This window comes from Folsomia candida, unplaced genomic scaffold (genome assembly GCF_002217175.1).
Source record: "Folsomia candida strain VU population unplaced genomic scaffold, ASM221717v1 Fcan01_Sc008, whole genome shotgun sequence".
Lineage (NCBI taxonomy): Eukaryota > Metazoa > Arthropoda > Collembola > Entomobryomorpha > Isotomidae > Folsomia > Folsomia candida.
In genome coordinates, this window is record NW_019091200.1 from 5,914,666 (window position 1) to 5,939,926 (window position 25,261).

Sequence of the window (25,261 nt, forward strand, 5' to 3'; positions counted from 1 at the left end):
AAGGTTCCCTTGTAAGTATATCAAACGAATTACATAAAACTAGTGACAAAGGTGGAGATCAAAGATCTGTTTGCGACTGCGCATCTCCTGCAAAATCAGTTTGGTCGCGATTATGAAAGAAATAGAAAATTCAAAAGTAATTAAAACGAATACCCAAGAGTATAGAATACTCACGTTTTGATTCCTAGCCGAATATTAACTACGAGTATATGTACGTTGTTGTATAATACGTAAGCATATATACTGTACTCTGATAATACAGATAACTTTAAAATTTGAATACACATTTCGTTCAAAGAGGCAAGCATTTATTCAAAAATTGTAATAATTGAATACAACAAAAATGCATTTGATTTAGCCTTTAAAGTACATGTATGATTTGTCGAGGAATGCAAGTCTCAGGAGTTATAAGGGCAGTTCTGGTGGTCGACATGGCTCCAATAAGAAAGCTGGATTTGGCAAGGGTGAAGCTCTAGATTAAAAAAATAGATACAAACTTGTAACAAATTTACTTCTCTTAAATATCACACACAGATAATGAACACGACTTACCTTTCAGTTTCAGATTCGTAGTAACAGTCAATAATGTCATCGATTGCTAATCCCCACTCAACGAGGAACGAGTTGCTGTTATCCTGTAACATGAAAAGTACAAAATGAATTTTTCGTTGCGTTTTTAAGTAGGCTTTCTCCACATTTTTATTAATGTTACTAAATAAACAAATCTTTGCAAGCAAAGAACAGTATACATATACGTTTACATTTCCACAATATTATATGAAATTTAAAAAAACTTCCTGTAAACTTATATTATCCAAACATGTGTTTGGGGTGGTCTGTTAATTTTGTATGTTCTGCTAAATCATGTAAGAACTATATATGTACTAGCAAGGTACAGAATCAGAAACGGAAATCTATCATTTTTCTAATGCAAAAGATATTTGCTTTGAATTCACATGCATGCAATTTTTCTGACCAATTTTATCGAAACAGGTAAATTCTCTTTGACCTTTCTGTGTGTGAACAGACTGACCGACAGTAAGCAGTAAAACAGAGGACAGATAAACCCGTGATCAATAAAAATATATTGAGTTATTTCACTTTTACCAAATCAATTTCACCGTCTTGAACAACTGTTAAATGGAAAAAGTCGAGTTCTTTATTCATCCAGATTATTTCCTCCAACTTCCCCACCGACTAAAGGCTCAGGTTTATTTATTTTATTCCACGACCCCACTTTCCCATTCAAATCTCTTAAATCTCAGGATAACTGACGGACTTAAATACGGGATCAAGTTTCACCTCTCGAAAAAATCCACTTCCTTTCTTCTCTACTCGCATCTGACTACTCGCAGAAAAAGTCTCATGATTTTATTTCGATTGTTTGAAACTGCTTTCACTCTAACGTTGTTTACGGTGAAGGATGAAATTGTGATATTAAATGTACAATTCAAATGAGACATTTCAATAAATTGTGGTGACATTTATGAATGAATCATGACACTTTGGGCGGCGGGATGGAGATGGACATGTCATGTTTCTTATGTCAGTAATCTTTGACAGGGAAAGATCTTCGGGGTTGGCTGGCAGTATGGTTGACAGTTATTTATGCGGGGGCCAAATCCCGCGGGGGGTCCTCTCCATCTTCTCACCTCTTAAGCAGGACTGGCAGCTGCGGGCGGCGAAAAAGTAACATCAAGGTAGGAGAAAGTGCAAAGAAATACCTGATGGTAGCATAGGTAAAAAAAGTATCGTGGTTGTGGAATTTACCAAGATTTTAGAAATGGATTGTCGGTTGGTAGGAGGGGGAAGAAATAAAACAACCGTTGTGCATCAGGAATGTCACATTTCTTGTCCAGGTTCTGGTCGGTTGGTTGGGAGAAAGTTGGGGACGAAGGGTGAGAAAGTGCACTCGAGAGACGACGACCCACCAGAGTTTGTCCTAGCGTCATCGTAATGCAATCTGTGCTCTTCAGTCTTATCAAGAAAATTACTAGTCTCAGCTTTCCCCGAAAAATTAGAATTATTTTCTCCACATTTCCAGATTTCCTTCCTAATGGATATGTACATATTTTCAAAATGCCACCGTTCATATCAAGTCAACACAGAGCAAATAAGTATTGTGACGGATAGACAATTCTCAAATCTTGAGCAGACAACTGCATTTCAGTCGTCGTCACTTCCCCGGAAGTGGAGAAGAGATGGTCGTCGGAGCAGTGACTTTGTTTCACGACTCACTTGTCATAAACAAATTGAGAGCAAACTTTCATTGTTTTTGTACTTTCTATTTGTCCCGCAGTGGGCATTGTTCCTACAAAATAAGTGAAAGTCAAGGTAGACTAGGTTCCTCATACTCACGCTTTGTTCTTTCCTCTAACCATTCCAAAGCATCAGACAAAAACAACCTTGGCTGCAACTCACCGGAACCAGAATGATATCAAAACTAGAATCATTTCAAAGGTTTGTGCTGTCTGCTGAAAGAAATGGAACCATCATCTCCATCGCCACTCAACTTTCTCTTCTTAACTCCTTTTCTCTATCCATCATCAGCCAGTCGATTCTCTCATCGGGAACAAAAGAACTCAACGGATGAGATGGACCATGTCGGAAGCATCCTTTTCCGTGCAACGACATAAACGAGACTCACAAAACACTCAAACAATGCCGACAACATGATGGTACTGCTCCTGAGAGAAATAACTTGATTTGTTGTGTACGTCGTAAAACGTGTGGGTACCCAGTAAAACAAAATACTTAAATACTGTATTTCAAAATTTCCCAAAAGTTACGTGGGTCCTGGATAAATGGCTTGAAATATTTAATTTCATTGAATTAAGGGTTTGATTTGCCTCAGAGTTAAATAAACTCGGGATTACATTTGTAGAGACACTAACGCAGTTACATTAGGCAGCTTTTGTATCATGCCTTTTGAGAGATAACCTTGTCCCTGAAAAGGACAAGAACGGACACCAAAATCTGACCATAAATTAAAACTCCTCTGGTTCTCCACGACTTCGTTTCGCGAGGGGAGCGTCTACATTCGGCCTTTATTTTCTTATCTAAAAGTCACTTTCATTAAACAACCACGAGTGATACGGAGAAGAATTGTGCAGAATGCAAATTGAGAGGGTAACTTATAATCACGATATTTTACTTGTTGTGTGTATAAGCCATATACCCTGTATATAGTATGAGGTGTAGAGTGAGTTTCTCGTATTTCTAGTTTACAAGAGCTTTTAACTTGCTGCAATTAAAATTATGGTTCCAGAATTTTACGTCCATTGTGTAACACCCATGATTCCCGAGTTCACTAGTGTAATGTAACTAATGTCTATCCATCAGGAAAGTACTCCTACTAGTCGTTTAATTCTACTATGCAAACTCTCTAGGAAGGAACAAAGACGGTTTTACTTGCGGCATGGTCTTTTTAGCCGTATTTTATTCAAACAAGTGAGGTTGAAGGGCCAGCAACAGCTTTCTCTTTCTTTCATCTCAATTCCACCAAGAAGGAAAAAAGAAAGAAATAAAAAAAGTAAAAGATATAAAAGTTTCAAAGGATTTAAAGAATTTGGCCCAGATCTGTCGCTCGCTCTCGCCTCCGGGAAAAAAAATATGCAGGAGGGAAAAAAAGCGGGTGAAATTCACCCCTCACAGTCGACTACCAGGGGGGTTTTATGCATTCCTTCTTTGTAATTCCGACGAAGGGAAGTTGAATTCAGAAAATGTTTTGACGTTTTGTGTCGGAATTGAATTACATTAGGAAAGAATTAGATTGACAAACACTTGAGGACGTCTAAATACTGTCATTACAATCACCCTAGGCAAATTTGTTCCAATAATTATAGAAATACAGCCTTCCAATATGAAACCGAACTATAATGTCAATTTCTGATTAAAGAAATTCGAGAATAAATTATGTACTCTGCTCGGCTCTCTTCACATTGAGATTGCATAATTTACTTTCTCCAGGGTAGGAGCTAAGGGCGAAAGTAATGGAAAATTCACTCCTCTCAACTTTTTGGTTTTCGTCCAGAATAATAAATTCGAGTGAAAATTACGAGCATTTTATGACTCAACCAGCTGCAGCTGTTTCTGTCAATCATAAATATTCAAGCTGAAGACTTCATATGCAATGCTAAATTCGAACTTGGTTTTTGGGAGAAAGTGACTTCAATTTAGCTCAAACCATCAGTCACCCAAAAATATACATATTTTGTAAAGCGAAAATTTTACAACGTTGGATAAATTTCACCCAACAATTTTTGTCATGTCAAATTAAATTTTACTTTATTTGGGGTGATGGTTACTGGTATCGGGTTTCGTTAACTTTTCGGAAATATTATTATAATATCTGGAAATATTGTGCAGGAAATGTAAGAAATTTAAGAAAACCTTAAACCTTGTTTGTCATTTACATATTATATTGCAGCAAAACAATAATGTCAAAGGAGTGGTGTTTGAGTAGCTGGAGAATAAGAAAGCATATCGATTATAAAATGCAGTTTATTCTAACGCATAATGCTTTCACTTTAATAGAGAAGTCCCAGGGCAAGTTTTTAATAAACTTTCACCCTCGAATTACACAGCAGCCGTTTTTGATAGGCAGTTGAGTTTCTCTTGGACAAAACCATTCCATTTTATGAAGTTTAATATGCTACTGCAAATCTTAAAATGAAGTTCAAAACGTTAGATCGGGGAAAGTTAAACTAAATTTGAATTTTCTTTATATGATTCATCCGCAGTTTGCATATATAATATTGCTTATTTAATCTTGTAAATACCCCGTTGACTAACAGGGCAGAGGATCTACGACATGCAACTTTTAGTTCGGCTGTGTAATTATACAATTTGGAAACAAATCTTTATGTATCAAAGAAAGTGCAAGAAACAATAATCAATTGTAACGGGTTTAGCAGGATTACAATCCATTTAAATAAGTAAATTTAGCTTCTTAGTTTCTCCCTTTCCCATTTATTAATCGATTCAGGAATTATGGAAAGTTGATTGAAAACAAGTAGTTTGGAAACCTAACGGAATGCAATAAAACGTGATCATTTATTGCATCCATGCATAATTTTAATGGACAAATACACCTGTCATTTGAATACATTTTCTTCATTATGCTTTTCAGAATCCACTATAGCGCTAGTTTAAGGAGGCATTTATCCATATTTCCGTGTATTATAATACTCGCATATGGCAAAGTGCACAATTTAGCCAATATATTGCTTATTAACCGACCTAAGAATAGTTAACTGATTACAGAGTACTTTCTCGCTGAAAAAATGCGCATGAAACAAATGCAAATAACTAAATGCCCACATAATCAAATAAATATGTACGTGACACGCAACTGCAAACCGTTTCATGTCCCTGACCCGCCCTTAACATGAACAATTCATCTCTTTCTTCGCCCACACAAAAACGATGAAAACCCTGAATCAGAAAAATAAGTAATCAAACTACTCTCTTTAATTAAGTTTTCAGCAATTTCGCTTTGTTCACTACTGAACGCGTAGTGAACACGTAGAAATAAACATGTTCAACGCTATAATAGGGGAAGAATGACAGGTGAGGGAATTATGCAATTTAGATTTAGATTGCCATAATGTATGCAGTCGTATCTGCGGGGTATACGTGTATGAACCAGGTATGACAATGTTATAACGGTGAAAGTTGGTAGATTAATCTTTAAGATTTGTAGTAAAACTACAGTGAAATGATATTTTTAATTAAATTTGCATACAAAATTGACTTGATCATGTTATTTTGCAACGGATTTTCTGGTACAAATTTTTGGATTCATTAATTGCGCATACTGCACAACCTCGAGCTCTCTAACTTAATCCTTATAATATCGCAATATAGATATCACTACGAAACCCATAGAATTATTAGTTTTCCTCCCGTCGTCACCAAACGCTTCATTTCCAGACAAACTTTTTCTTTCACATTTTTGCGATTTGGTTCCATACTTTTAGTAAAACTAGGGAAGAAGATGCAGCAGCCTTTTTACTTATTTTCACTAATTCTCCGTCCAAATGGGGGTCCTTCGCATTCCCAAGTTGGTTGGTTTAGATACTGGAGAAAGTTGGAGAAAACTCTTCTCTGATATAAATAATCTGATAATTTTGGAAACAGAAGTTGCAGCACTTATAAAACTTTCCTAATCAGTGTTCAGACTAAAACTGAGCAAGTTTGGAAATACGGTCCAACTTCATCCTTTACCACGAGGAAAACTTTCTTGTTCTTTGTTATTTTATCAGATCGAAGTTTTTTTAGAGATTTGAATTAAACTCACACAAGGTCGCCTTGAACATAGTGACTGCACTTCTGGGTTCATCGGTACCACAATGTTTTACCTCAAAAGCATGTAATAACGGATATAAAGCTATCTGGTCACGTTTTGGACATGAGACGTGCAAACTAAATATTACATCAATAAACAGAACCAGGTGACGAAAAGGTTAAATAAGTTTGCCTTTTTGTTTTTATCGGAACTTTTATTATGTAATATTACTAGGAATTTTGGGCACATGTTCCCCAAATGACTATTTTTTAGGGATCCAACCCCACAAAACCAATTTAGTGCAGTTGTGACAACTCATAATCCGCTTGGAGATTAAAAATCCTCGCACATGCCATCATCTACACCCTTCTCTGTGGCATAGCATAACAAAAACCACTTTGAGTTTCATGAACAAGTTAAACTTTTAGTGTTACTTATTTACGAAGGTGAAAAATAATTAACCATAAGAAGTATGTATTTTTCCTCAATCGGGACATTTCTGGTTATACCACAGTAGAAATAATATAGTGAAAGTACAACTAAAATCAGAAAGCACTCATGTGCTCCTTCTTATTCATGGGAATATGAGAAAGCTGTTTCCTGTTGTTCACTTTCTTGAGAAGGGGAAGTGAAATGAGATGGAACTGACGTGCCATTCTCATGTCAAGTTAGTTCACGTCACGTCAGAGCTAATTCTTCTTGAGTGAGACTCATTAAGGAGGTGCATTCTTCTTCTTGCTTTATGCTAGAAATTATTGTTATCTCTAGGTGGCTGGCATTTGACGTACAATTAGTAGAGTAGAAATTGCTTGATAAGATTCCTATTGTTATATCTCCTGCTGGTATTTAAGGAAGCCAGATAAGCAATGTTTTTATCCAGTCAAATTTTGTTTCGTACAATCAGAGATTAAATTACCGAGGATTTTAAGACCTATTTAACACAGTAGAAAAACTCATCCTTTTAATTTTATCAGACATTTTATCAAAATTTTGTTTGTTCCAGTAAAGAACTTTCCCAATTTCATTATTCTAGTTTCCTAATGGATTTGAACTTTGGAATAATTCAACTTCATTCAACTGGGTCATCTTTAAAAGTGCCATTTATTATTACAAATTAACAACTTTATTTATCGGCGAAATATATTCGCAAGCCTCATCTTGCCCACGAAATATTTCACTGGGCAAAATATCCCGATCAACAAAAATTATTACTTTTGCGTCAAAGTAACGCATCCATGGTGAAAATTTTTAACAAACAAAAAAAGGCATGATTATTGCATAAATTTTGTGCTAAGTTTGGTGTGCACCGTGAGACACGCTAAATTTGCATTAAAAAACTGTAACGTATGGTTGAAAAATTATTGCACCCAAACGTGCTGAGATATTGCGTAAAAATACCGCACCAATATCTCGTCAATACCCACATTACATGAGGCGTTAAAATCATGCAATTTATACGCAATGAATGGTGGGTGCGAAGAGACAGGCAACGCGCGAGAGTTTGAATCTAAGAGAAGCGTGGTATTTCCTTTTCTCTCCCACCCTCGCAGTCTCGTAAATTCCCTGTTAATTTAATTCCCTGTTAATTTATCTGTTGTCTCAATGTCGCCAAAAAAATATTACATAATTGAATTCCCCCCTGATAAATACAATTCAGTGCCTGTGGAGCTTGTTCTAAGTCACTGGGTTATCCCCGCAGAGAAAGTTTGTCTCTGGCCACCAAACTCTGGGCCAAGTATTAGAAATTTGATAAAAAAGGGCACTGCTATTCCTGATGTCAAGTGGGGAAGAGTTAGCTACGCCAGGATTATTGGGAATTACGGTAAATAGCTATTTAATTCAAGTTATGAGAAGTCATTCCAATTATTTTACATTTACTAACAAATATCATTATTTTAGATGATTATGAAGTTGCGACAAAAAAACTTCAAGTAGCCGAGGACACTTCCAACTTGGAAAGTGAAACAGAACCAGAAAGCAGATTAAGGAGCAAGAAGATAATTCCCGATATTCAGCCCAGCAGCACACGAGGGGATGTAACGTCTTCATCCGATGAGGAGGATAGCGACGCGAACAAAAACAGTCCTCCGTCTGGCTCACTTCTGGATAATTTGGAGCTGGGTAGGCTTATAATACTGCCACAAATATTTTATACTAATCATTATGGTGATGCTTTTTAGACCAACCATTGAGCATTCCTGAAATAATTCCCGAAACTGAAGAGCAAAGCAATCTACAAGTAGGAAATCAAGGTGAAACTGGAGACACCTCTTTTGTTGTTGTAAATTCGCAGGAGTTAAATGATTTACGGCTGTTGATTTCAAGTTAGTACAAGCAAAATAATTTTATTAAAATTGATGTATTATGTTAACGCTTTGTAATCACGTTGCAGGGACAACGCAAAGTGTGCTAACTTTGTTGGAAAAGCAGGCTGAAGACATTAAAGACATTAAGGCTTTACTGATTAATGTGAAACAAAGGCCGGATGGTAGGAAGGCTCCCAATTTCAGTGCCATTCCAAAATTACCCCTCGACAACGAGGTAGCACTGGCGGAGTTTGAATCTTGGCTCGAGGTGGATTCAAATCGCGAATTACTGGTACGATTTAATCGAGATATTTTACATGCATAATTAAACTTTAATGTTTTTTCTTATATTTGATACTAGGTTGAATATTTGGCATTTTCAACTGCGACACAGATCGAGGCGAGCACTAGAAAAATCTTGAAAAAATTATTTACGAATGAATTTGGCAGGCGAATTAATTTTACGGGTAAAGGAAACAAGACATCGATGAAAAACCTAAAACTATTGGAAGTCGTAAAAGGTGCTAAAATATATTCTAAAATGAAGAAAATTTTCTAATTGTTGGTCTCTATTTAATGTTTAATTGGATTGCAAATTTCAGAAACCGTGCGAAACGTCTTTACAGTTGAGTCCGTTCCCGATCCCAAAAATCCCAGCGGCCGTATTCCCACCGATGATATAATTCAAACTGCAGCAATGAATTGGTTTCGTTCTTCAAAAAGTAGGTGCAACGACGACGCTCCCTCGGGAATTGCATCATAATCATGGATCGAGATGGAAAATCACCGAGAAACATTAGGCGAATAATTGCAAAACGGGTTAGAGAGAATCTCACTCGTGCAAAAAACATACCTGCTATTAGTAATAATCTTGTAAATTTAGATATATGTGATTCTGTCGTTGAGGATAGCGATTCAGGTAGTAATATTAGCAATAATGATAGAAGCAGTAATGTTATCCATAATAGTGACGAGCCATTAGTTTCCGATTCACTAAGCGACAATGGTGTAGTAGAAAATAATAGGAATATTTTAGATTTAACACGGGACTTGAGGGACTGGTCGCTTCGACATAACATAACGGGAGTAGCTTTAAACGATCTTCTACGCATATTTAACTTTTATCAAGAATTTAGATTTCTTCCATTGGATAGTAGGACATTGCTTAAAAACTCAATTAAATACTCTATGAAAACTATCGGTCAGGGTCAATATGCACACTTTGATGTTATTCAAAATATAAAACGGCAAATAGATTCCAATTGTATTCTTGCTTCTGGTAGCGAAATTAAATTAAACCTTATATTTAGTTTTGATGGATTGCCCATTTCTAAGAGTAACAGTAACCAGTTTTGGCCAATTCAAGCAAAGTGTGAAGAAAGTACGTACGGCGTATTTGTCGTGGGTTTATTTTATGGCAAGACAAAACCAGAAAGTATTGACGAATACTTGATGGATTTGATAGCAGAGTTAAAAAGTTTGCGAGTTGGGATTAGTTACAATAATTTGAAAATATTTTGTAAGGTTTCAAAAATAATAGCTGATGCGCCAGCCAGGAGTTTTTTAAAGCAATGTAAAAGTCATAATGCATACAATGGATGCGAGAAATGTATAGATCCAGGTTTCTGGAAGGGACGTGTAATTTTCAGAACATTCGATAGTCCACTTAGGACATCAAGATTTTTATGTTCAAAAAGATAAACACCACCATGTAGGCATTTCCCCGTTTACGGAGCTTAAAATTTTGATTATTTCTTCGGTTCCTCTTGACTACATGCACCTCATTTGCTTAGGTGTGGTTAGAAAACTATTAAGAAGTTGGGTAAAAGGTCCATTGCCATTTAAATTATCTTCTCGTGATATTTCAACTTTATCAAGTAAATTAGTATTATTTTCGCATAGTTGCCCTAAAGAATTTTGTCGTAAGCCGAGGTCAGTAAAAGAGTTAGATATGTGGAAAGCGACAGAGTTTAGAACTTTTCTTCTTTATACAGGACCCGTCGCTTTAAAAGGATTATTGTCGCCGAAAAAGTATACACATTTTTTAAATCTTTGCGTAGCAGTCACGATTCTTATAACTACCAAGGCGCAAGCAAATAATTGGAACGATTATGCACGACAGCTTTTATTGAAGTTTGTTAAAAATGTTCCCAATTTATATGAAGAAGAGTTCTTATCATATAATATGCATTCTCTTATACATATTAGTGATGACGCTTTAAAGCATGGCCCGTTAGATTCTTTTAGTGCTTTCGATTTCGAAAATAATATGCAAGTAATAAAGCGCTCGCTACGAGCTCACTATAAACCTTTTGAGCAAACTGTGAATCGCACTGCTGAGAGAGAAAATCATATGTACCAGTCCCCTGTGAATTTAAATAGACACTGTATTATAAAATCGAACGGAAAGGATCATTGTTTTATATTAAAGGATGGGAAAGTAGTTGTTATAAGTAGTATAAGTAAAGATAAAAAACATATAAATTGTAGAAAATTCAAACACTCGGACAACTTGTTCACTTGTCCGTGTGAAAGTAAAATTTTAGGAATAATTAAAGTTAGCAAATTATCAAATAGCGTAACCATAATAGGTATTAATGATATTGATAAGAAATGTTGGTTACTCCCGTCGGATAAAATAGATGAAAACATTTGCATTCCCTTGTATAATGTAACAATATAATTTTTGTTATGAAATAAATGATTTTGATAAAAATTAATAATTCGTGTTATTTGACTGCAGTAATTGCATGGAGTTTAACTGCAAGTTTTGCATCAAATTATTCGTTTCTTTTGCGCAATATTCTATGCTATAAATTGCATTAATTTGACGGTTATTTCTACGCAATATTCTTGAGGCTAAATTGCATGAATATGACTGTCATATGACTGTCATCTAGTATCTTTTCACGGATTTTTGCCGGCCATCAGTTGCTGCAATTTAACTGTATGACTTTTGCGTAAAAGTGATAGCTTTTGTTGATCGGGATATTATATCTATCTTCAATCTTTCTTTTTGTAGTACAGTAGATACATAATGCCAAAGGAGAGAAAGATTTCACTCTTCCACATGTCGTCATTTTCCAAATATCTTCCCACCAGATCTCGAACAAGGCCATCGCTGGCGTCATAATTCCATTAGGACAAGACGAATACGAAGAACAAGGAATTTTGTTGGCGAGGGAGGGAGCAACCCCTTTCATCCTTTTTTTCTTACCGAGAAAACCACTCTTCAACATTGCCTTCTTTCACAAGAAAGTGGTTGCATGGATGAACTGCATTTTCTTACATACACTTTTTACTTGCGCACATCCTTACTAAAAATAAGCCCCGTTATAATAGTACAAGATGTGTCTCCCGACTTGTTTTTTAAAAAACCCTAGGCCCAGGCCCATTAAAACTGTAGAATTGAACATATTTCGTAAATGCCCCCATTTCCCAGTGGTCAGTCGTCGTCTCTTTGTGTCGACTTTCTGTTTGGTCATGTTTGACAAAGTGACACAACCACGGGTGAAGGAACACTCGAATGATACGACAACTTGTTAGTTTACTTCTGCCCTTGTTGGTTCGTCGACGTCCGACAGACAACAATGTAGACTCCGCAGAGATGTAGCAATTCGTCCCCCTCTTCCTGAGACACAGTTGCTCAATTATTGTCATTTTGAGAGGGACAAGATTTACGAGGAACCAAACCGAGGTATCTCTACTTTCCCTCTTTTGTCCACTTTCTCTTCCTCCGGGTGGATGCATGGGTCAGCAAAAGATGAGATAGAGGAAGGAAATTGTTTACTTCGGGGCTACTTATTTCACTCAATAATTTACTCTTAATTATACACACAATATACAATAATGAATACCATCTAGGGATCCCAATCCCGGACGATTTTTAAAATCCCGGGAATCGGGAATCCCGGTTTTAGCCGTGAAAAACCCCCCGGAAAACCCGGGAATTTTTCCCGAAATTTAAATTGTGACGAATTATGCCTTCCCGACCTTAATTACGACACAATTTGCATATCCAATGCAATTCCCAGGTTCTTACTGCTAAATTGTGATGAGATAATCACCCACAACTCTTTACACTATAATAAATATGACACCACGACATAGATTTACAATTGACAAAAGCCCCACAATTTATTCCCACCAGACTTCAATATATTGGAGGGAGAGAGAAAAATAACTAACTTGACCAAATACATACAATTGTCACTTCTCGTGACCAAATAAGAAACTTTGAGGTGCTGGAGAGATGCCTCTATCAGCACATTACCTGCAAAGATGCCTCTGCAGTGCCCTAAAACATACCCTTTGACCTTTTCTTCCTAATAATTTCTGCTGCTGTTGTCGCTGGAATCTCTTCTTCAGCACGGCAGCAGCTCGAATCCGCAGGTCCTCTCTCGACCGAATCCAACCACGAACTGACTGATTTTTGTTCGAGCTCGCAGTTTTATGCTACGAGCCAAGACTCATCCTCATGACAACTCAAATTACCCCTAAACTACTTTCTCCATAAATATAATATTAATAATATTCTCTCCCTTACAAAATATTACCTTATAACTTGGGTCAAGTCAAATTTGGGTGTACAAAAAGGTACATGGCTCTCAAAAGTACCGAGACTGAGCATATTTATAATTAGTGCTCGGCGCGAGACGAGACTATCTCGAAAATTTCGAGACAAGACGAGATACGAGACGAGAGGAGACCAACTTTTTCGTCTCGAAAGATTTCGGGACGAGACGAGACCAACGCCATCTCGTCTCGACAAATCTCGGTCGAGACGAGACGTCTCGATACATCAAAAATTTAGAAATTTAGCAGCAAATTCTCCGTCCTCTAGCCTTCTGCAAGGAGCGAGCAGCTTTGGGAAATGCAGTATCCTTCAAAAATTTTTTTAGAGACAATAGATAAAACGAATAATTATGATCAAAACTTTAACCAGTTTGCAAATATCCTGATTTTTACGTAAAAGACACTCAAATATGACACTAACTATATAACTCCAATTATAAATTGTATATACTGCGGGTAACGATTTCTTCGTATCCATATCCCAAGTATTCTATGTATATGTAGTAACATAAGCCATGACGGTTACGAGTCATTCAGGTATTTCATGTTAGCCTTCGTAATCTCGTAACTACGTTCATAAGCCTGCGAAGATCAGCTTACGAACCAAAAATTTGACTTACTGGGTAAAAATCATATACAAGAGATATTGGTACGTTTTGTCAAAAGCTCGTAAGGTTAGTAAGTTTACGTGTTTACGTACTAACGAAAATTGACGTGAAATGACTCAATGGAAGCGTCGTAAACTTTTGTCGTCCCGTTACTAGCTTACGATTAAGATTTATCCTTTATTTTTTTGTGTAAACTACTAGTATGTAGTTTACTATATAAGGAATACAAGGCCAATTATTAATATTCTAAATATTTGCAGTTTGTGTATTTGTATTTTGTAATTATCTGAAGAATACAAAAGATATTTTGAAAAACATGGATGAATGTCGAGACATCTCGTCTCGTCTCGACCGAGACGAGACGAGATGACAAAATCGTCATCTCGTCTCGTCTCGAGTCACTTTCGAGACGAGACGAGACAAGGCAATCTCGTCTCGTCTCGTCTCGTGCCGAGCACTATTTATAATACCTCCTTCTGTGTTTTTGGGATCTGTGCCTGCAGAAATACTTAAAGTATGCTATTTTCTGGCCTACACAAAATAATATTTTGAAAATACATACATATTTATGTACTGTAGCAATACAAATTAGTAATTATATTGTTTTGCCTACTATGGCAAATTTAAAAATTCGATGTATTGTGTAAGCCCAATTTGGTTAAAATTCACTATTTTGGAGAGGTGTGAAGAAAGAGTTTAATAATTTCATTCCAGAAAACTTAAATAATTAATCAAGGATTTGTCAGCATGTTAATCCGAAATGCATAAATTTACGTTTATCAAATATCAATATTAATTGGCCTAACCTGCATTAACATTAATATTGAAAAACTTCAATTGGACATGGAGGTTGGTAATTCAAAAATTTCAAGTTTAAATAACTACATATGTATATGAGCTACCACGTTCAAAAAGCCTTTCATACAGCCTTAAATTCATCGACTAAAATTCGAAATCACTTCTAACATCTTAGCATTTTTGATCATAACTGATTTCAGATTCTATAATTATACCGAAAATAAGGTTTATATGTTCATTCAAGTTATAATCTGACATCGAGATTAGAAAATTTTAAGTTCCATCTTGTATTATAAATGTTACTTGCAAATTATGAAATTTGGATAAACGTACGAGTACATTAAATGTGGCCACTAATATTGTTTAAAATTTATATTTTCGAGTTCAGGATCAATTTTGATTGGTTATGATCATCGAAGCTTTTTCTTACTAATCATATAACCGATAATTATTTAAAACTGCTATTAAAATTTTAAATTATAAGTAATTTTCAATTCTGAATGATAAATTGAAAAATCCCGAAATCCCGGGATTTCAGTTCTTCAAATCCCGGGATTTCGGGATCCCGTTTCCCGGGAATTCCCGGGAATAAAATCCCGAAAAATCCCGGGACTGGAACCCCTAATACCATCTTCGTTTAATAGAATACATATTATTACATGCAGTAAAAAAACTCCAGTGGAGCTTTTAGTCAGAAACTAAACTTATTCGTTTCACTGTGGTCAAAGAGTGGCCCGACGGAAGGAATAAAATATTCAAGGTGTGAGTGTGGTATGGTGGTCATTGAGATGTCGGGACTTCAAAAATAAATATATTTTCCATTCGATCCGACTCAATTTTCTCCCTCAGGGTTCTCTTCCTTCTTTTCACTCTGGGGAAATGTATTATATTCCAGCTACGGGTTTCTGTCTGAATTTGACATGATGTGATGCTATGAATTCTGAACTGACCAACGTTAAAACTTTTTACAATATAAGAGTTTCTTAACACATTTGCATCTCATGTATATTTTACGCCTATTTCGAACACATCAAAATCATACGCTTCAAAAAAGACATTTTTTTCTGGTATGCCAGAAAAAATGAGATATTATTATTGTTGGAGCAGGTCAGCAGTTCACCTTTCCCCATTTCTACAATTTCCAATCTCATATTCCCTGACATCCTCAAAACTCCTCTGCGTATTCTGATGAAAGTACGCCTACAAATACGCCATGCCACGTACACATACTGTTAGTTTTTGTCGCCAAGGACGGAATTTGTTTGCACATCCACCACCCGTGAAGTAAAAGTTTGGTTAGAGTTTGACAATTCTCTTTGCTTTCACCTCGTCCATTTGGATCCTGTTCAATCACAATCAGCGGAATAGTGATGCATCGTTCTCCATTCTATCCCTTGGAAAAGTATTTGCGTATGTACGTATATATGCATGAGGAAACCTTGGAATTTGAATCTATACAACTTTCACCCTCTTTTTCTACATACCACGTATAGTTCTTTCTACCGTTGGTATTTCATTCTTTGACTTGGACAAAGCTGTAAACGAGGATTGAATTGTGGATAATATTTCTATTCCACTGTGCTTAAATATTTATTTATTTTTATTTTACTGTAACTTGCCGATGATTTGTATTGAATTGTATGTTTTTATTCATATGTGTTGCCCAAGTCACAGCACAAATCGAACCATGGAGCAAAAATTTGAGCACTAGACAAACCACCTTTGCAAAATTGTTTTGAACTTATCAGCCCTACCCATTTATTTTCGTCTTCATCCACGCGACTTTCATTTCATAAAGTTTTAAAGAGAAAATCTGGTACTCTTTAACGTTTTCGTCTTATCTCAAGTTTTGTCTCACCACATCTCACCAATTAATCGCAGTGGTTGGTGGTGAACGGAGAGAGGAAATCTGAGTAGGACATTAAAAGTTAATGGTGAGGCTGCGATGGTAATTAAGCTGTCCACCACTCGGATGGTGGTTCTGCTTAACTATGCACGTTGGATAATCATGAGGAGGAACAGCTTAGGATGAACTTCATTTCATGAAGGCAAGAAAGAGGGGAGCATAAAATAAGGAGAGAGCTATGCACAATTCCGTTTCCAGGAGTCAAAGAGTTTTCCGCCACTAGCAAAAATAGATCTTGGGAAACAAAAGGGTTGAAGGATTTCGGCCATTGGAATATCGAAGGTCGACATCCACTTACTTTTATGACCTCGCTAAGCACTTGAGGACGCACTTTACCAAAGATGATGGAGCGACGAAGGGGAAGAATTTATGATTTATTCGACATCTTCGTGCTGGACTGTTCAATATTTGATACTCGAATTTGGGTATTATCTCCTCTCCTCCTTGTTCCACAAGTCTTAATAACTTTGCTAACCCAAAATGCACTCCCATCCATAGAAATATATCATAATTTTTTAAGATGTCCAAAGTTTTATGGGAGACTATGAGGTGGAAATATGTAGTGACCACTCCAAAATTTGTTAGGGTTACAGAGTCGTCTCATATATAAAGATGCCATAATGCGATTGATTTCCCACTTGGCTCATTCAATAGCAAAACCAACTGTCACACGGGGATACTATTGGACATCGTTAGGAAAATTGAAGTTTTGAGTAAGAGAAAGGTAAGGTTCGCTCCGCTTTATTTTTTACTTACGACAGCCAATGGTACAAAAAGTGAATGACAAATGTTACATGATGTTGTACATAGGTTAGAGAAATTTCCAAGAAAAGAACCTCATGAAAAGAGTAGTGACGAAGAACTTGTCCTTAAATTGCGCCTATATACTTTCTCCACTTTTCCATAATTTTTTTAAAATATTGTATAAGATAAGCAGATAGGCATAAGATTTTACAGAATATTTCTGTGTTCTCGCGTGACACGATATAATTCCAGTTTAAAATGGAATAGCAAACATCTTTTCTCCACGACCTTGAATAACTTTCACTTTCATTTTTAATGAAACTTGCCATGTCATGCTGGGAGGGTAAATCCCCACCTCTAGATTTTTAATTGCATTCGAAATTTCCTATTCCAACTCATCACTACTGCTCAGGCTTTTCATTAAAGAGATACAGAGGAAACTCGTTTGATTTCAGGGCTCATTCAATGCGACCAACTAGATCATTTACATCGGTATTTCCTACCTATTTATCTATAAAAATTGGATTGCTAATAATATTTACGTGTTTTAATTTTTCCCCGTGTGGTGTTTGACGTACATATTCGAATAAATCAAAACTTGCTCAATCTGTGAATAATCCAGGCAGCGCAACTAGCATACCATAAACTGAATCCATTTATCTTTTTAGGGACACTCCAGAACGGATCCAAAATGTGAACATGAGCGATCGGCTTGAAATTCAAAACTTAAGGGTTTACTGACCTTAAATTTTGGCCAATCAGATCATATGGTGTCGAAAAAGGTCCTGGCGATGAAAATAAAATAGAAATATATTTTTAAGGTCACAAAACCCTTAAATATTGAATTTCAAGTCGATCACCCAATTTTACCCAGTCAGGTCATATGGTGTCGAAAGAAAGGTCATGGCGATGAAAATATAGTCTAAATAAATTTTTAAGGTCAGTAAACCCTTAAGTTTTGAATTTCAAGCCGATCGCACATGTTCACATTTTGGATCCGTTCTTGAGTGTCCCTAAAAAGATAAATGGATTCAGTTTATGGTATGCTAGTTGCGCTGCCTGGAATAATCCCTTGAAAGATTTCGATCGATTCTCTTCACAGCCTAAAGTTCATTAATTTTGTCAATTAGGAGAAAATCCTTCACAAAGCCTGGAGTTAAAGAATCGTGCCTGACATTTCTGAGGCAAGGAGACTCTGAAGATTTTAATGTGGAATTTTACACTGATAATTATTATAGATTAGGAAAAAATCACTTCGAAGACTGCGTCTCATTATGAACAATTAGAAATAGACATAGACTTGTAATCTGCTTTCTTAACTATCTGTCAGGAGTTGTCGATAAATTCTAACAATTCTTCAGGCAGTTTTTATAACTTTAGCGATTCAAAGATTTCACTTTAGCATAATGCTTCATCGAAACACGAAGCAGCGGATAAGCTATTTTGGGAAATTGGTATGATGACGTATGATAAGCAATAAGGAAGCATTAACATAACACATTGAAACTTCATATGGATTCTCACCTTGCTACTTGAAGATGAATAACAGCTCACACTGTCCAGATCAGCCTCGATTTGTTCTCCAATTTCATGACAAGTTTGAATTGATTTCTGGGTTTCTTGTTTCGTTTTCTTCGTCCGTTCTCCATTTAATTTATTGTTCTTTCGTGAAATGTCCGAGGGTTGAGTATTCCTCTAAAACATAAAATAGTAAATAATTGTTGTAAACCAAAGGTTTCTAAATGCCCACAATTTCTGAAAACCACTGGGCTTAAAATTCCGAATCATTGCATGCACTACTATTTCTACAAGCTAGAAATGAGTTTACCATTATCTTATTAAGAGAAAGTAAGTAATTGCTCAATGTATTCCTCAAGTACCAAATTCTTAAGATGTGTAGCCATATCCCGGCGAGTGGATAAAGATGAGCGGTACTTTCTCCAAGAAGTGAACGAGATAAGGACTTATCTTATAATGATGGAGAAAGCAAGCCATAAAAGCTTCTCATCTTCATTATACATTACGTTATACTACGCGACTGCCATTACGTATTACTTGCTGGTTCCCATTATATTTCTGGGAAAATAAATCCAGCGAATACCAGCACGCACAGTTTTACAAAATATAGGATTTAGAAGAGTCGTAAATGAGTGCTGCCACTGCAGGGTAATTATGAGGGGAGGAAAACGAAGAAATCGTAAAACGAATCCGCTCTCCTCTTATCCTTCGTTTAATTTTGAACTACCACGGTATTTGACCGCTTGATTAAAGAAATATCGAATCATAACCTTATTTGGCTAGACTTTGTAACAATTTTTTGTAAAATATTGGATTAAATCCGAATTAGATCATAAGTTTACTTTAGCGAGTGACAATCGATTCATAAATATATACATAATATTTACGCATAAATATTTGTATTTCATTAGCATATGTATATATATATACATAGCCTACAAAACATTAAAAGTTCTGAATTACGTCGTTTAAGAGTAAAGTAGGATCACTAACAGGTGTTTACAGGGATTTACGTGCTATTACTCATCTCAAGTTGAAGTTTAAACTCACAATAAATTAATAGTATGCAAAACAGCAGCTTAAAAGATAAGAAATCATCCCATTTTTGTGGAGCGCTGGATGAAAAATGATGTTGTAATGGGGAGGCAGCAGATCATAAGTTATCCGTCAGTTCATCATCATCTCCTCCGACACATCTCACCCTCCCTCTTTCTTCGTGCACGTGGAAAGTGAGCCATTCTCACAAAGTGAAAGCTGCATGATTCACTTTTCAGTTAACAGACTCATGGCTCCATTTGTCACACGCCCAGAACCGCCACCATCACAACTTAACGAGACAATGGTTTGCGGTTTCAGATGAGAAGGAAACGAATAAAATTGTGCTCACTGCTCCGAAAACGACTGCCAATCACGAGGAAAGTGAAAGAGAGAAGACTCAACAAGAGGTTTATTTATTCTGACACGACCAATTTGTCTCGAAATCTTATCTCTTCATTCTCTTCATCATAACAATGATGGCAAAGTGGGTGGATTAGATTATGATTTAAGAGCTACTCCACAAACTCCCCTTTTTGTTTGCTTTGTTCAAAATGATGAAAAATGTCTGGATTTTGACGATGACTTATATCTACTTATATGATTCCAATTCAATTTTCAGAAGTTATCATGACAGAAAAAGGTAGCACATATAAGGCTGCAATGAATCGTGGAGGGGATAATAAACTGCTCAAGTTGATTTGTTTTTGTAAATCTAGTTCGATCGACATTAAAAATTACTAAAATTTACGAATTCAATCTGGAAAATCTTAATTGTTAAAAGTATGTATGTATGTAGGATTTCATTCGATGTATATGTAAATCCTGAATAATTTAAACTACTCCCATACACTTTTCACCTTTGTAAATAGAGAATGCAGGTTGAAGATAAGATATATTCTTTCTTAGTCATGACTCAGATACAAATGAGCATCCCGTAGAAAGCAGATTTCTCTTTTAAAATATGCAATCGGTCTTCGAAGCAAATAGGAATTTCTCCACTTTGTCACATACATCCAAGCCGATCAGTAAAAAAATGGATACACAAAAATCTGTGAAAAGTTCAATTAAATTTTTGTCACCCACATCATCTCTTCGGCAAATGAGGATAAACACGCAAAAGCGAGGGCCCATAAATCTCATCTGTCGGACTTGTAAAGTTTCTCCTCCAGATTTTGTGAAGGGGATCAAGGCTGGATATATTAAAATTTTCATGAATCAACGATTTCCATGCGGGGCTCATCGCAACTTTAGACTAGAGTTTTACTTAAGGAAAGTAATTCTGGTAGAAAATACATGAGGGGGACCGAAACCCTTAAAAATGAGTAGATTGGTCAAGGGTTTATTGATTGGTGCGTTATCCATGAAGAGTTAACTTTCTCCTTCTTTATCCTTTGATAAAAACAAATGCATTTTCTCCGTTCTCTCCGCTCCCCAGTTTTTTTTAAGCAAATTGGCATTAATCATGACCAGGAGTGATAGATGTAAAATGTCACCTCAAAAATAGCCTTAAATAGTTTTAGTTACACCAATTAAACCTGATTTTTAGCATTAGTAACTTGAATTTCTCAAAGCAAGATTTTCCAAATGCACACCGCCTGAACCAAAATCCAAAATGGCTTTGAGACATGTTCAATGAAAAAAGAGGACGAAAAGGGTTGACTAGCTTTATAATTACTCGAAATGAGTGTCACCTCGGGGTTTCTGTGTCATTTAAAATTTGGAATGATGCATTTTCCAGGAGAGATAAGAAGACTGGTTGGTGTGGGACGAGGCTGGGAGGCTGATTTGCTCCCACTCCATTTCAGAGTGCAATCAAAGTAAAGTCTTTGAAGACTCTTTACAAAATGAAATTTCTTGTACATTTCTTGAGACATGGGTGGGTCTTTCACCAAATATTTTTCTAATGATCAAACTAGAGACGGAAGACATAATCTGATAACATGATTTTTGTTTTACTAAAATACCCGAACATTTTCATGCTATCATCTTTAACCTTGTTGCAATTAACCTTAACTCAACAAAAATAAATAATTAATTATCGGCGCTTTAATTTTTCATATTTTCTGTAGTAAATTTATTAATGGTTTGAACGGGTGGGCGAGAGGTTTTGAAAAAATGAGCCAGACAAGGGTAAGAGTGATTGAATAGTCTATCAGCTCCTGAGTTTATGCTTTTTTCGAAATATCCAGTTTTTCAAAGTTTGTCAAATAGAACCTATTTTGTTTAAGAGTGAAGTTGTTCTTGTCGAACAAAAAAGAACACAATTGAAATTTACATCTGCATTGAGATTTGATGAATCTGATATTTTGTGTCTAAATTAAAGTAATTTTCCTTTATACAAAGAACAAAATACTTTACAATTAATACGTTTCTACAAGTCAAGCAAACCAATTATTTGACATGAAAGACAGAAAAAATCTGTTAGTTCAATGAAAATCTCGCTTTCATTTCATCAGAATTAAATCAAACGAAATCAAACATTTCAACTTTTTCCGTGGAGAGGGAAAGTTTTGTTTAGTCAATATATGGTAACCATTTCCGAATAACTGATTAGTGAAAGTTTCGAGTAAAATTAATTGAAATTTAATCTGGTCTCACCTTTCGAACGATTGCAGACGCGATGTCACTAATGCTCCAAACTGGGTTCGGGACTTTTGCGGGCACAGAATTCATGATAGAATTCTCACAATTACTCACATTGGGGGTCAGTCTCACATTTGGTGCCTTAATTTTCTGTTTTCCACTTTCACTTTCACCATTTCCTTTAGAAGATCTCGACCAATTTGACAATGAAGACGAACTGCTTTCCGATCCCGAGATTGGGGACAAAGATCGTTTCTTAGCACTAATTGAAGATGACCGCCTTCCCACATTTCTGTTATGGATTGTCATATTTACATCACGAGGTGTTTTTACACTTGGAACTTGAGTCTTTTCTCGTCCCACACTTACTCTCCCTCTTTGCGATTTTGACGAAGTGAATGAGCAACTGCTCTCAGAACCGGAAATTGGGGAAAGTGATCGTCTTTTCACTCCTAGCACAAGCGAACTTTCATTCATAGGTGGTGTCCATCTTCTTTTTGGCACCTTAATTTTTCCTCCTTTGGCACGCGACCTTCTTGATGAAGACGAAGAAATTGAAGACGCACTACTTTCTGAGCTCGAAACGGGTGAAAGTGAACGCTTTCGTATTCTTTTTTCTTTAATATTGGTGGAGATTGTGGAATTTGCGTTAGTTTCCGTTGGAGAGGACATTGTGTAAGTCAGAGTGAAAGTCACCGTGGAACCGTCCTTTGCTGCTCTTTGTAATAAACCTGACACACTTTCATCAACGATTCGTTTCACTGTGTCCTCACTTTCAAGCAGCCTTGACTTATCTGTTAGAGTAACCTTGACTTCCGGTGGTTGTGCACTTCTTAATCCGGAACCTACTTTCTCCTTAATTTTGTAGTAAATTCCGTCAATTACCTCGACCCTCCCGCGACAGAGGATCTCCTTTTCCAAGAGGACGCTCAGCTTCTCGTGGAGAAAGTCGGCTGGAGAGTCGTCCTGTTCGCCAGGTGGGAGGATGAGGACGTGGGACTGCGTCAGGTAGTCGATTATCTGGTCGAGGGTGAAACCCGAGGGGGGCTTTTTCAAGAGTGGGGAGGAATAAGGTTGCTGACGAATTGTGGGGTCGGGCTCGCTCAGCTCGCGGAGCACTTTTATGAAGCATTTAGAAATCTTGAAAACATAAGAAAATTATGGTTCTAAATTTTTAAGAAATGCATGAGGGAAATTGGGATAGATATTTTTAAACCTAAATCGAAGGTAATATACATCGCTAAGCAAAAAACATTTCTATGTAATTACCTCTTCATCCGAGCTGATTCCCAAATTCATGACCCGATCGGTACATTTGTCTGGCGGTTTATAAGTCGTCTGCCCTTTGCTGATCACTTTGAGCAGAAGCCGTTCTCGCACCGCACGGTCCAAATTTCGCTGGACGAGGACCATGTGAATTGGTTCGAATTTGACTGGATGTGACGTAGACGTGGAGGAATTTTGAGCACATTTTTCAGCGAGGAAACGAACAGCGTTGTAAATTCTGTTTGCGTCAGGGCGTTGTTTTTGGGCGCGTATTTTCCGAACGGCCTCCAACAACCAAGCGTCCCACTGGTTAGATCCAGCTTTCTCCGTAGAAATCGTCATGTCGATTTATCGGCTAATCTATAAATTGTAAAAATTGAAATGTACAGCTCCAGTGTGATTCGACTACACACAATTGTTCCTCTAAATCTTAATTCATATTTTTATTAGATTTATATTAAACCTATTTTGACAATGACCTTCCCGTTTCACTTTCATCTTGGCTTTGATAATAAATGTATTTATTAATATACATTCTCCTTTCGGGTTTTAAATTATACCAAATATGTAAACCTGTAAACCATGGACAAACATGTCAATTTCCCTGCTAATTAGTAATTATTAAGGAAATTGGGGTTTAGCCATGCATAATCCAATCTCCATGTATTCGAGCAATAATTTTGTGATTAACTAATTAATTACACTCTCTTATTTAGTGGAATGCATGGACAATTTCGCTCTAAAACATACACTTGCTTGAATAACCACTGGTTATTAACAAGTGGTTAATTTTAATTACCAATCTCTGTTTGACGGAAATTGCCAATCTTCCTGTAATTATTCCACACTAATATTATCTCCATTCTGCCAAACTTTCCAAGTTTAGCTAATATTCCTATATTTACTTAAAGATAGGAACTTAAAGAAGATAGAATACATAAAAGTGTTCTGTTTTATCAAATTGAATTACTTGGAATTAACAGTATTTCATTTCCAGAAATATTAGGATGTCCAAGACATATGCATTACTTTTGTATGTTACCTTTATAAATATAGTTGCAGGACCAGTGACGCCTCGTGCGATTGGCTATCGCTTGAAATTGTTGAACACTTGCTCTATAAAAACTTAACAAACGCAATTCACCATTTTTCATGGAACTATCACTCGAGAATCTGATAATAATTATGAATAACTAGAGAATTGCATTCAGTGCGTTAAGAGAAGAATCTCATTTTCACCCACTTTCTACATACAACACTATTGCCTGCTTTGCCAAAACGTGTGTCCTGACTGAGCAGTTCTCTCGGAGAAAGACGTGTTATAACTGAAGCTGTCCTACTTTCTCCCCTCTCTCGAGTCGAGCTGGGGGTAACGAGAGGCCGGCGTAGTCAGCGCAGCACGTCGCGTGGGGAAAAGTTGGGGTGAGCTTTCACCAGTCTCACAACGTGTGTCCAGCTCCAAACTAAACCTGAATGAGGAAATTCTTAACAAGGGGAAGGAGAGACAGGGTAGTTTTATTGCATTTTATTTTGTTAAGGCCATTTATGCATCTTAGTCTTTAGTAAAACAATTTTTTGTCCAAATCATTTATGAAAATTTCAGAAGTTTGCTAGAATATATTTCACGAAC

At 36.4% G+C, this 25,261-nt stretch overlaps 2 protein-coding genes across 2 annotated transcripts; one reads left to right on the plus strand and one right to left on the minus strand.

Annotated features, from left to right (window-relative positions):
• Positions 1 to 307: 307 nt before the first annotated feature.
• Positions 308 to 24,921, minus strand: LOC118436434. Its single transcript, XM_035854547.1, has 6 exons — positions 24,674 to 24,921; positions 23,635 to 23,991; positions 22,381 to 23,505; positions 18,751 to 18,921; positions 553 to 635; positions 308 to 472 (listed from the first exon to the last, which is right to left on the minus strand). The coding sequence occupies exons 2-6, from the start codon at positions 23,971 to 23,973 to the stop codon at positions 406 to 408; spliced, it is 1,785 nt and encodes a 594-aa protein (XP_035710440.1). The 5' UTR covers positions 23,974 to 23,991; positions 24,674 to 24,921; the 3' UTR covers positions 308 to 405.
• On the plus strand, positions 7,656 to 9,392 carry LOC110853372. The gene is made up of 6 exons (XM_035854548.1): positions 7,656 to 8,111; positions 8,189 to 8,410; positions 8,470 to 8,613; positions 8,682 to 8,887; positions 8,957 to 9,116; positions 9,198 to 9,392. Exons 1-6 carry the CDS (start codon positions 7,892 to 7,894, stop codon positions 9,356 to 9,358), a joined length of 1,113 nt encoding a protein of 370 aa, XP_035710441.1. The 5' UTR covers positions 7,656 to 7,891; the 3' UTR covers positions 9,359 to 9,392.
• Positions 24,922 to 25,261: the final 340 nt, after the last annotated feature.

What these genes read in the sequence shown, in the direction of transcription:
- LOC118436434 (XM_035854547.1), bottom strand. Translation starts at nt 23,973, where the DNA reads ATGACGATTTCTACGGAGAAAGCTGGATCTAACCAGTGGGACGCTTGG. An exon ending in GAATCAGCTCGGATGAAGAG is followed by an intron (nt 23,506 to 23,634) that starts GTAATTACATAG and finishes TATGTTTTCAAG; the next exon opens with ATTTCTAAATGCTTCATAAA. An exon ending in CGTCTGCAATCGTTCGAAAG is followed by an intron (nt 18,922 to 22,380) that starts GTGAGACCAGAT and finishes TTTATGTTTTAG; the next exon opens with AGGAATACTCAACCCTCGGA.
- LOC110853372 (XM_035854548.1), top strand. Translation starts at nt 7,892, where the DNA reads ATGTCGCCAAAAAAATATTACATAATTGAATTCCCCCCTGATAAATAC. An exon ending in CAGGATTATTGGGAATTACG is followed by an intron (nt 8,112 to 8,188) that starts GTAAATAGCTAT and finishes TCATTATTTTAG; the next exon opens with ATGATTATGAAGTTGCGACA. An exon ending in TCTGGATAATTTGGAGCTGG is followed by an intron (nt 8,411 to 8,469) that starts GTAGGCTTATAA and finishes GATGCTTTTTAG; the next exon opens with ACCAACCATTGAGCATTCCT.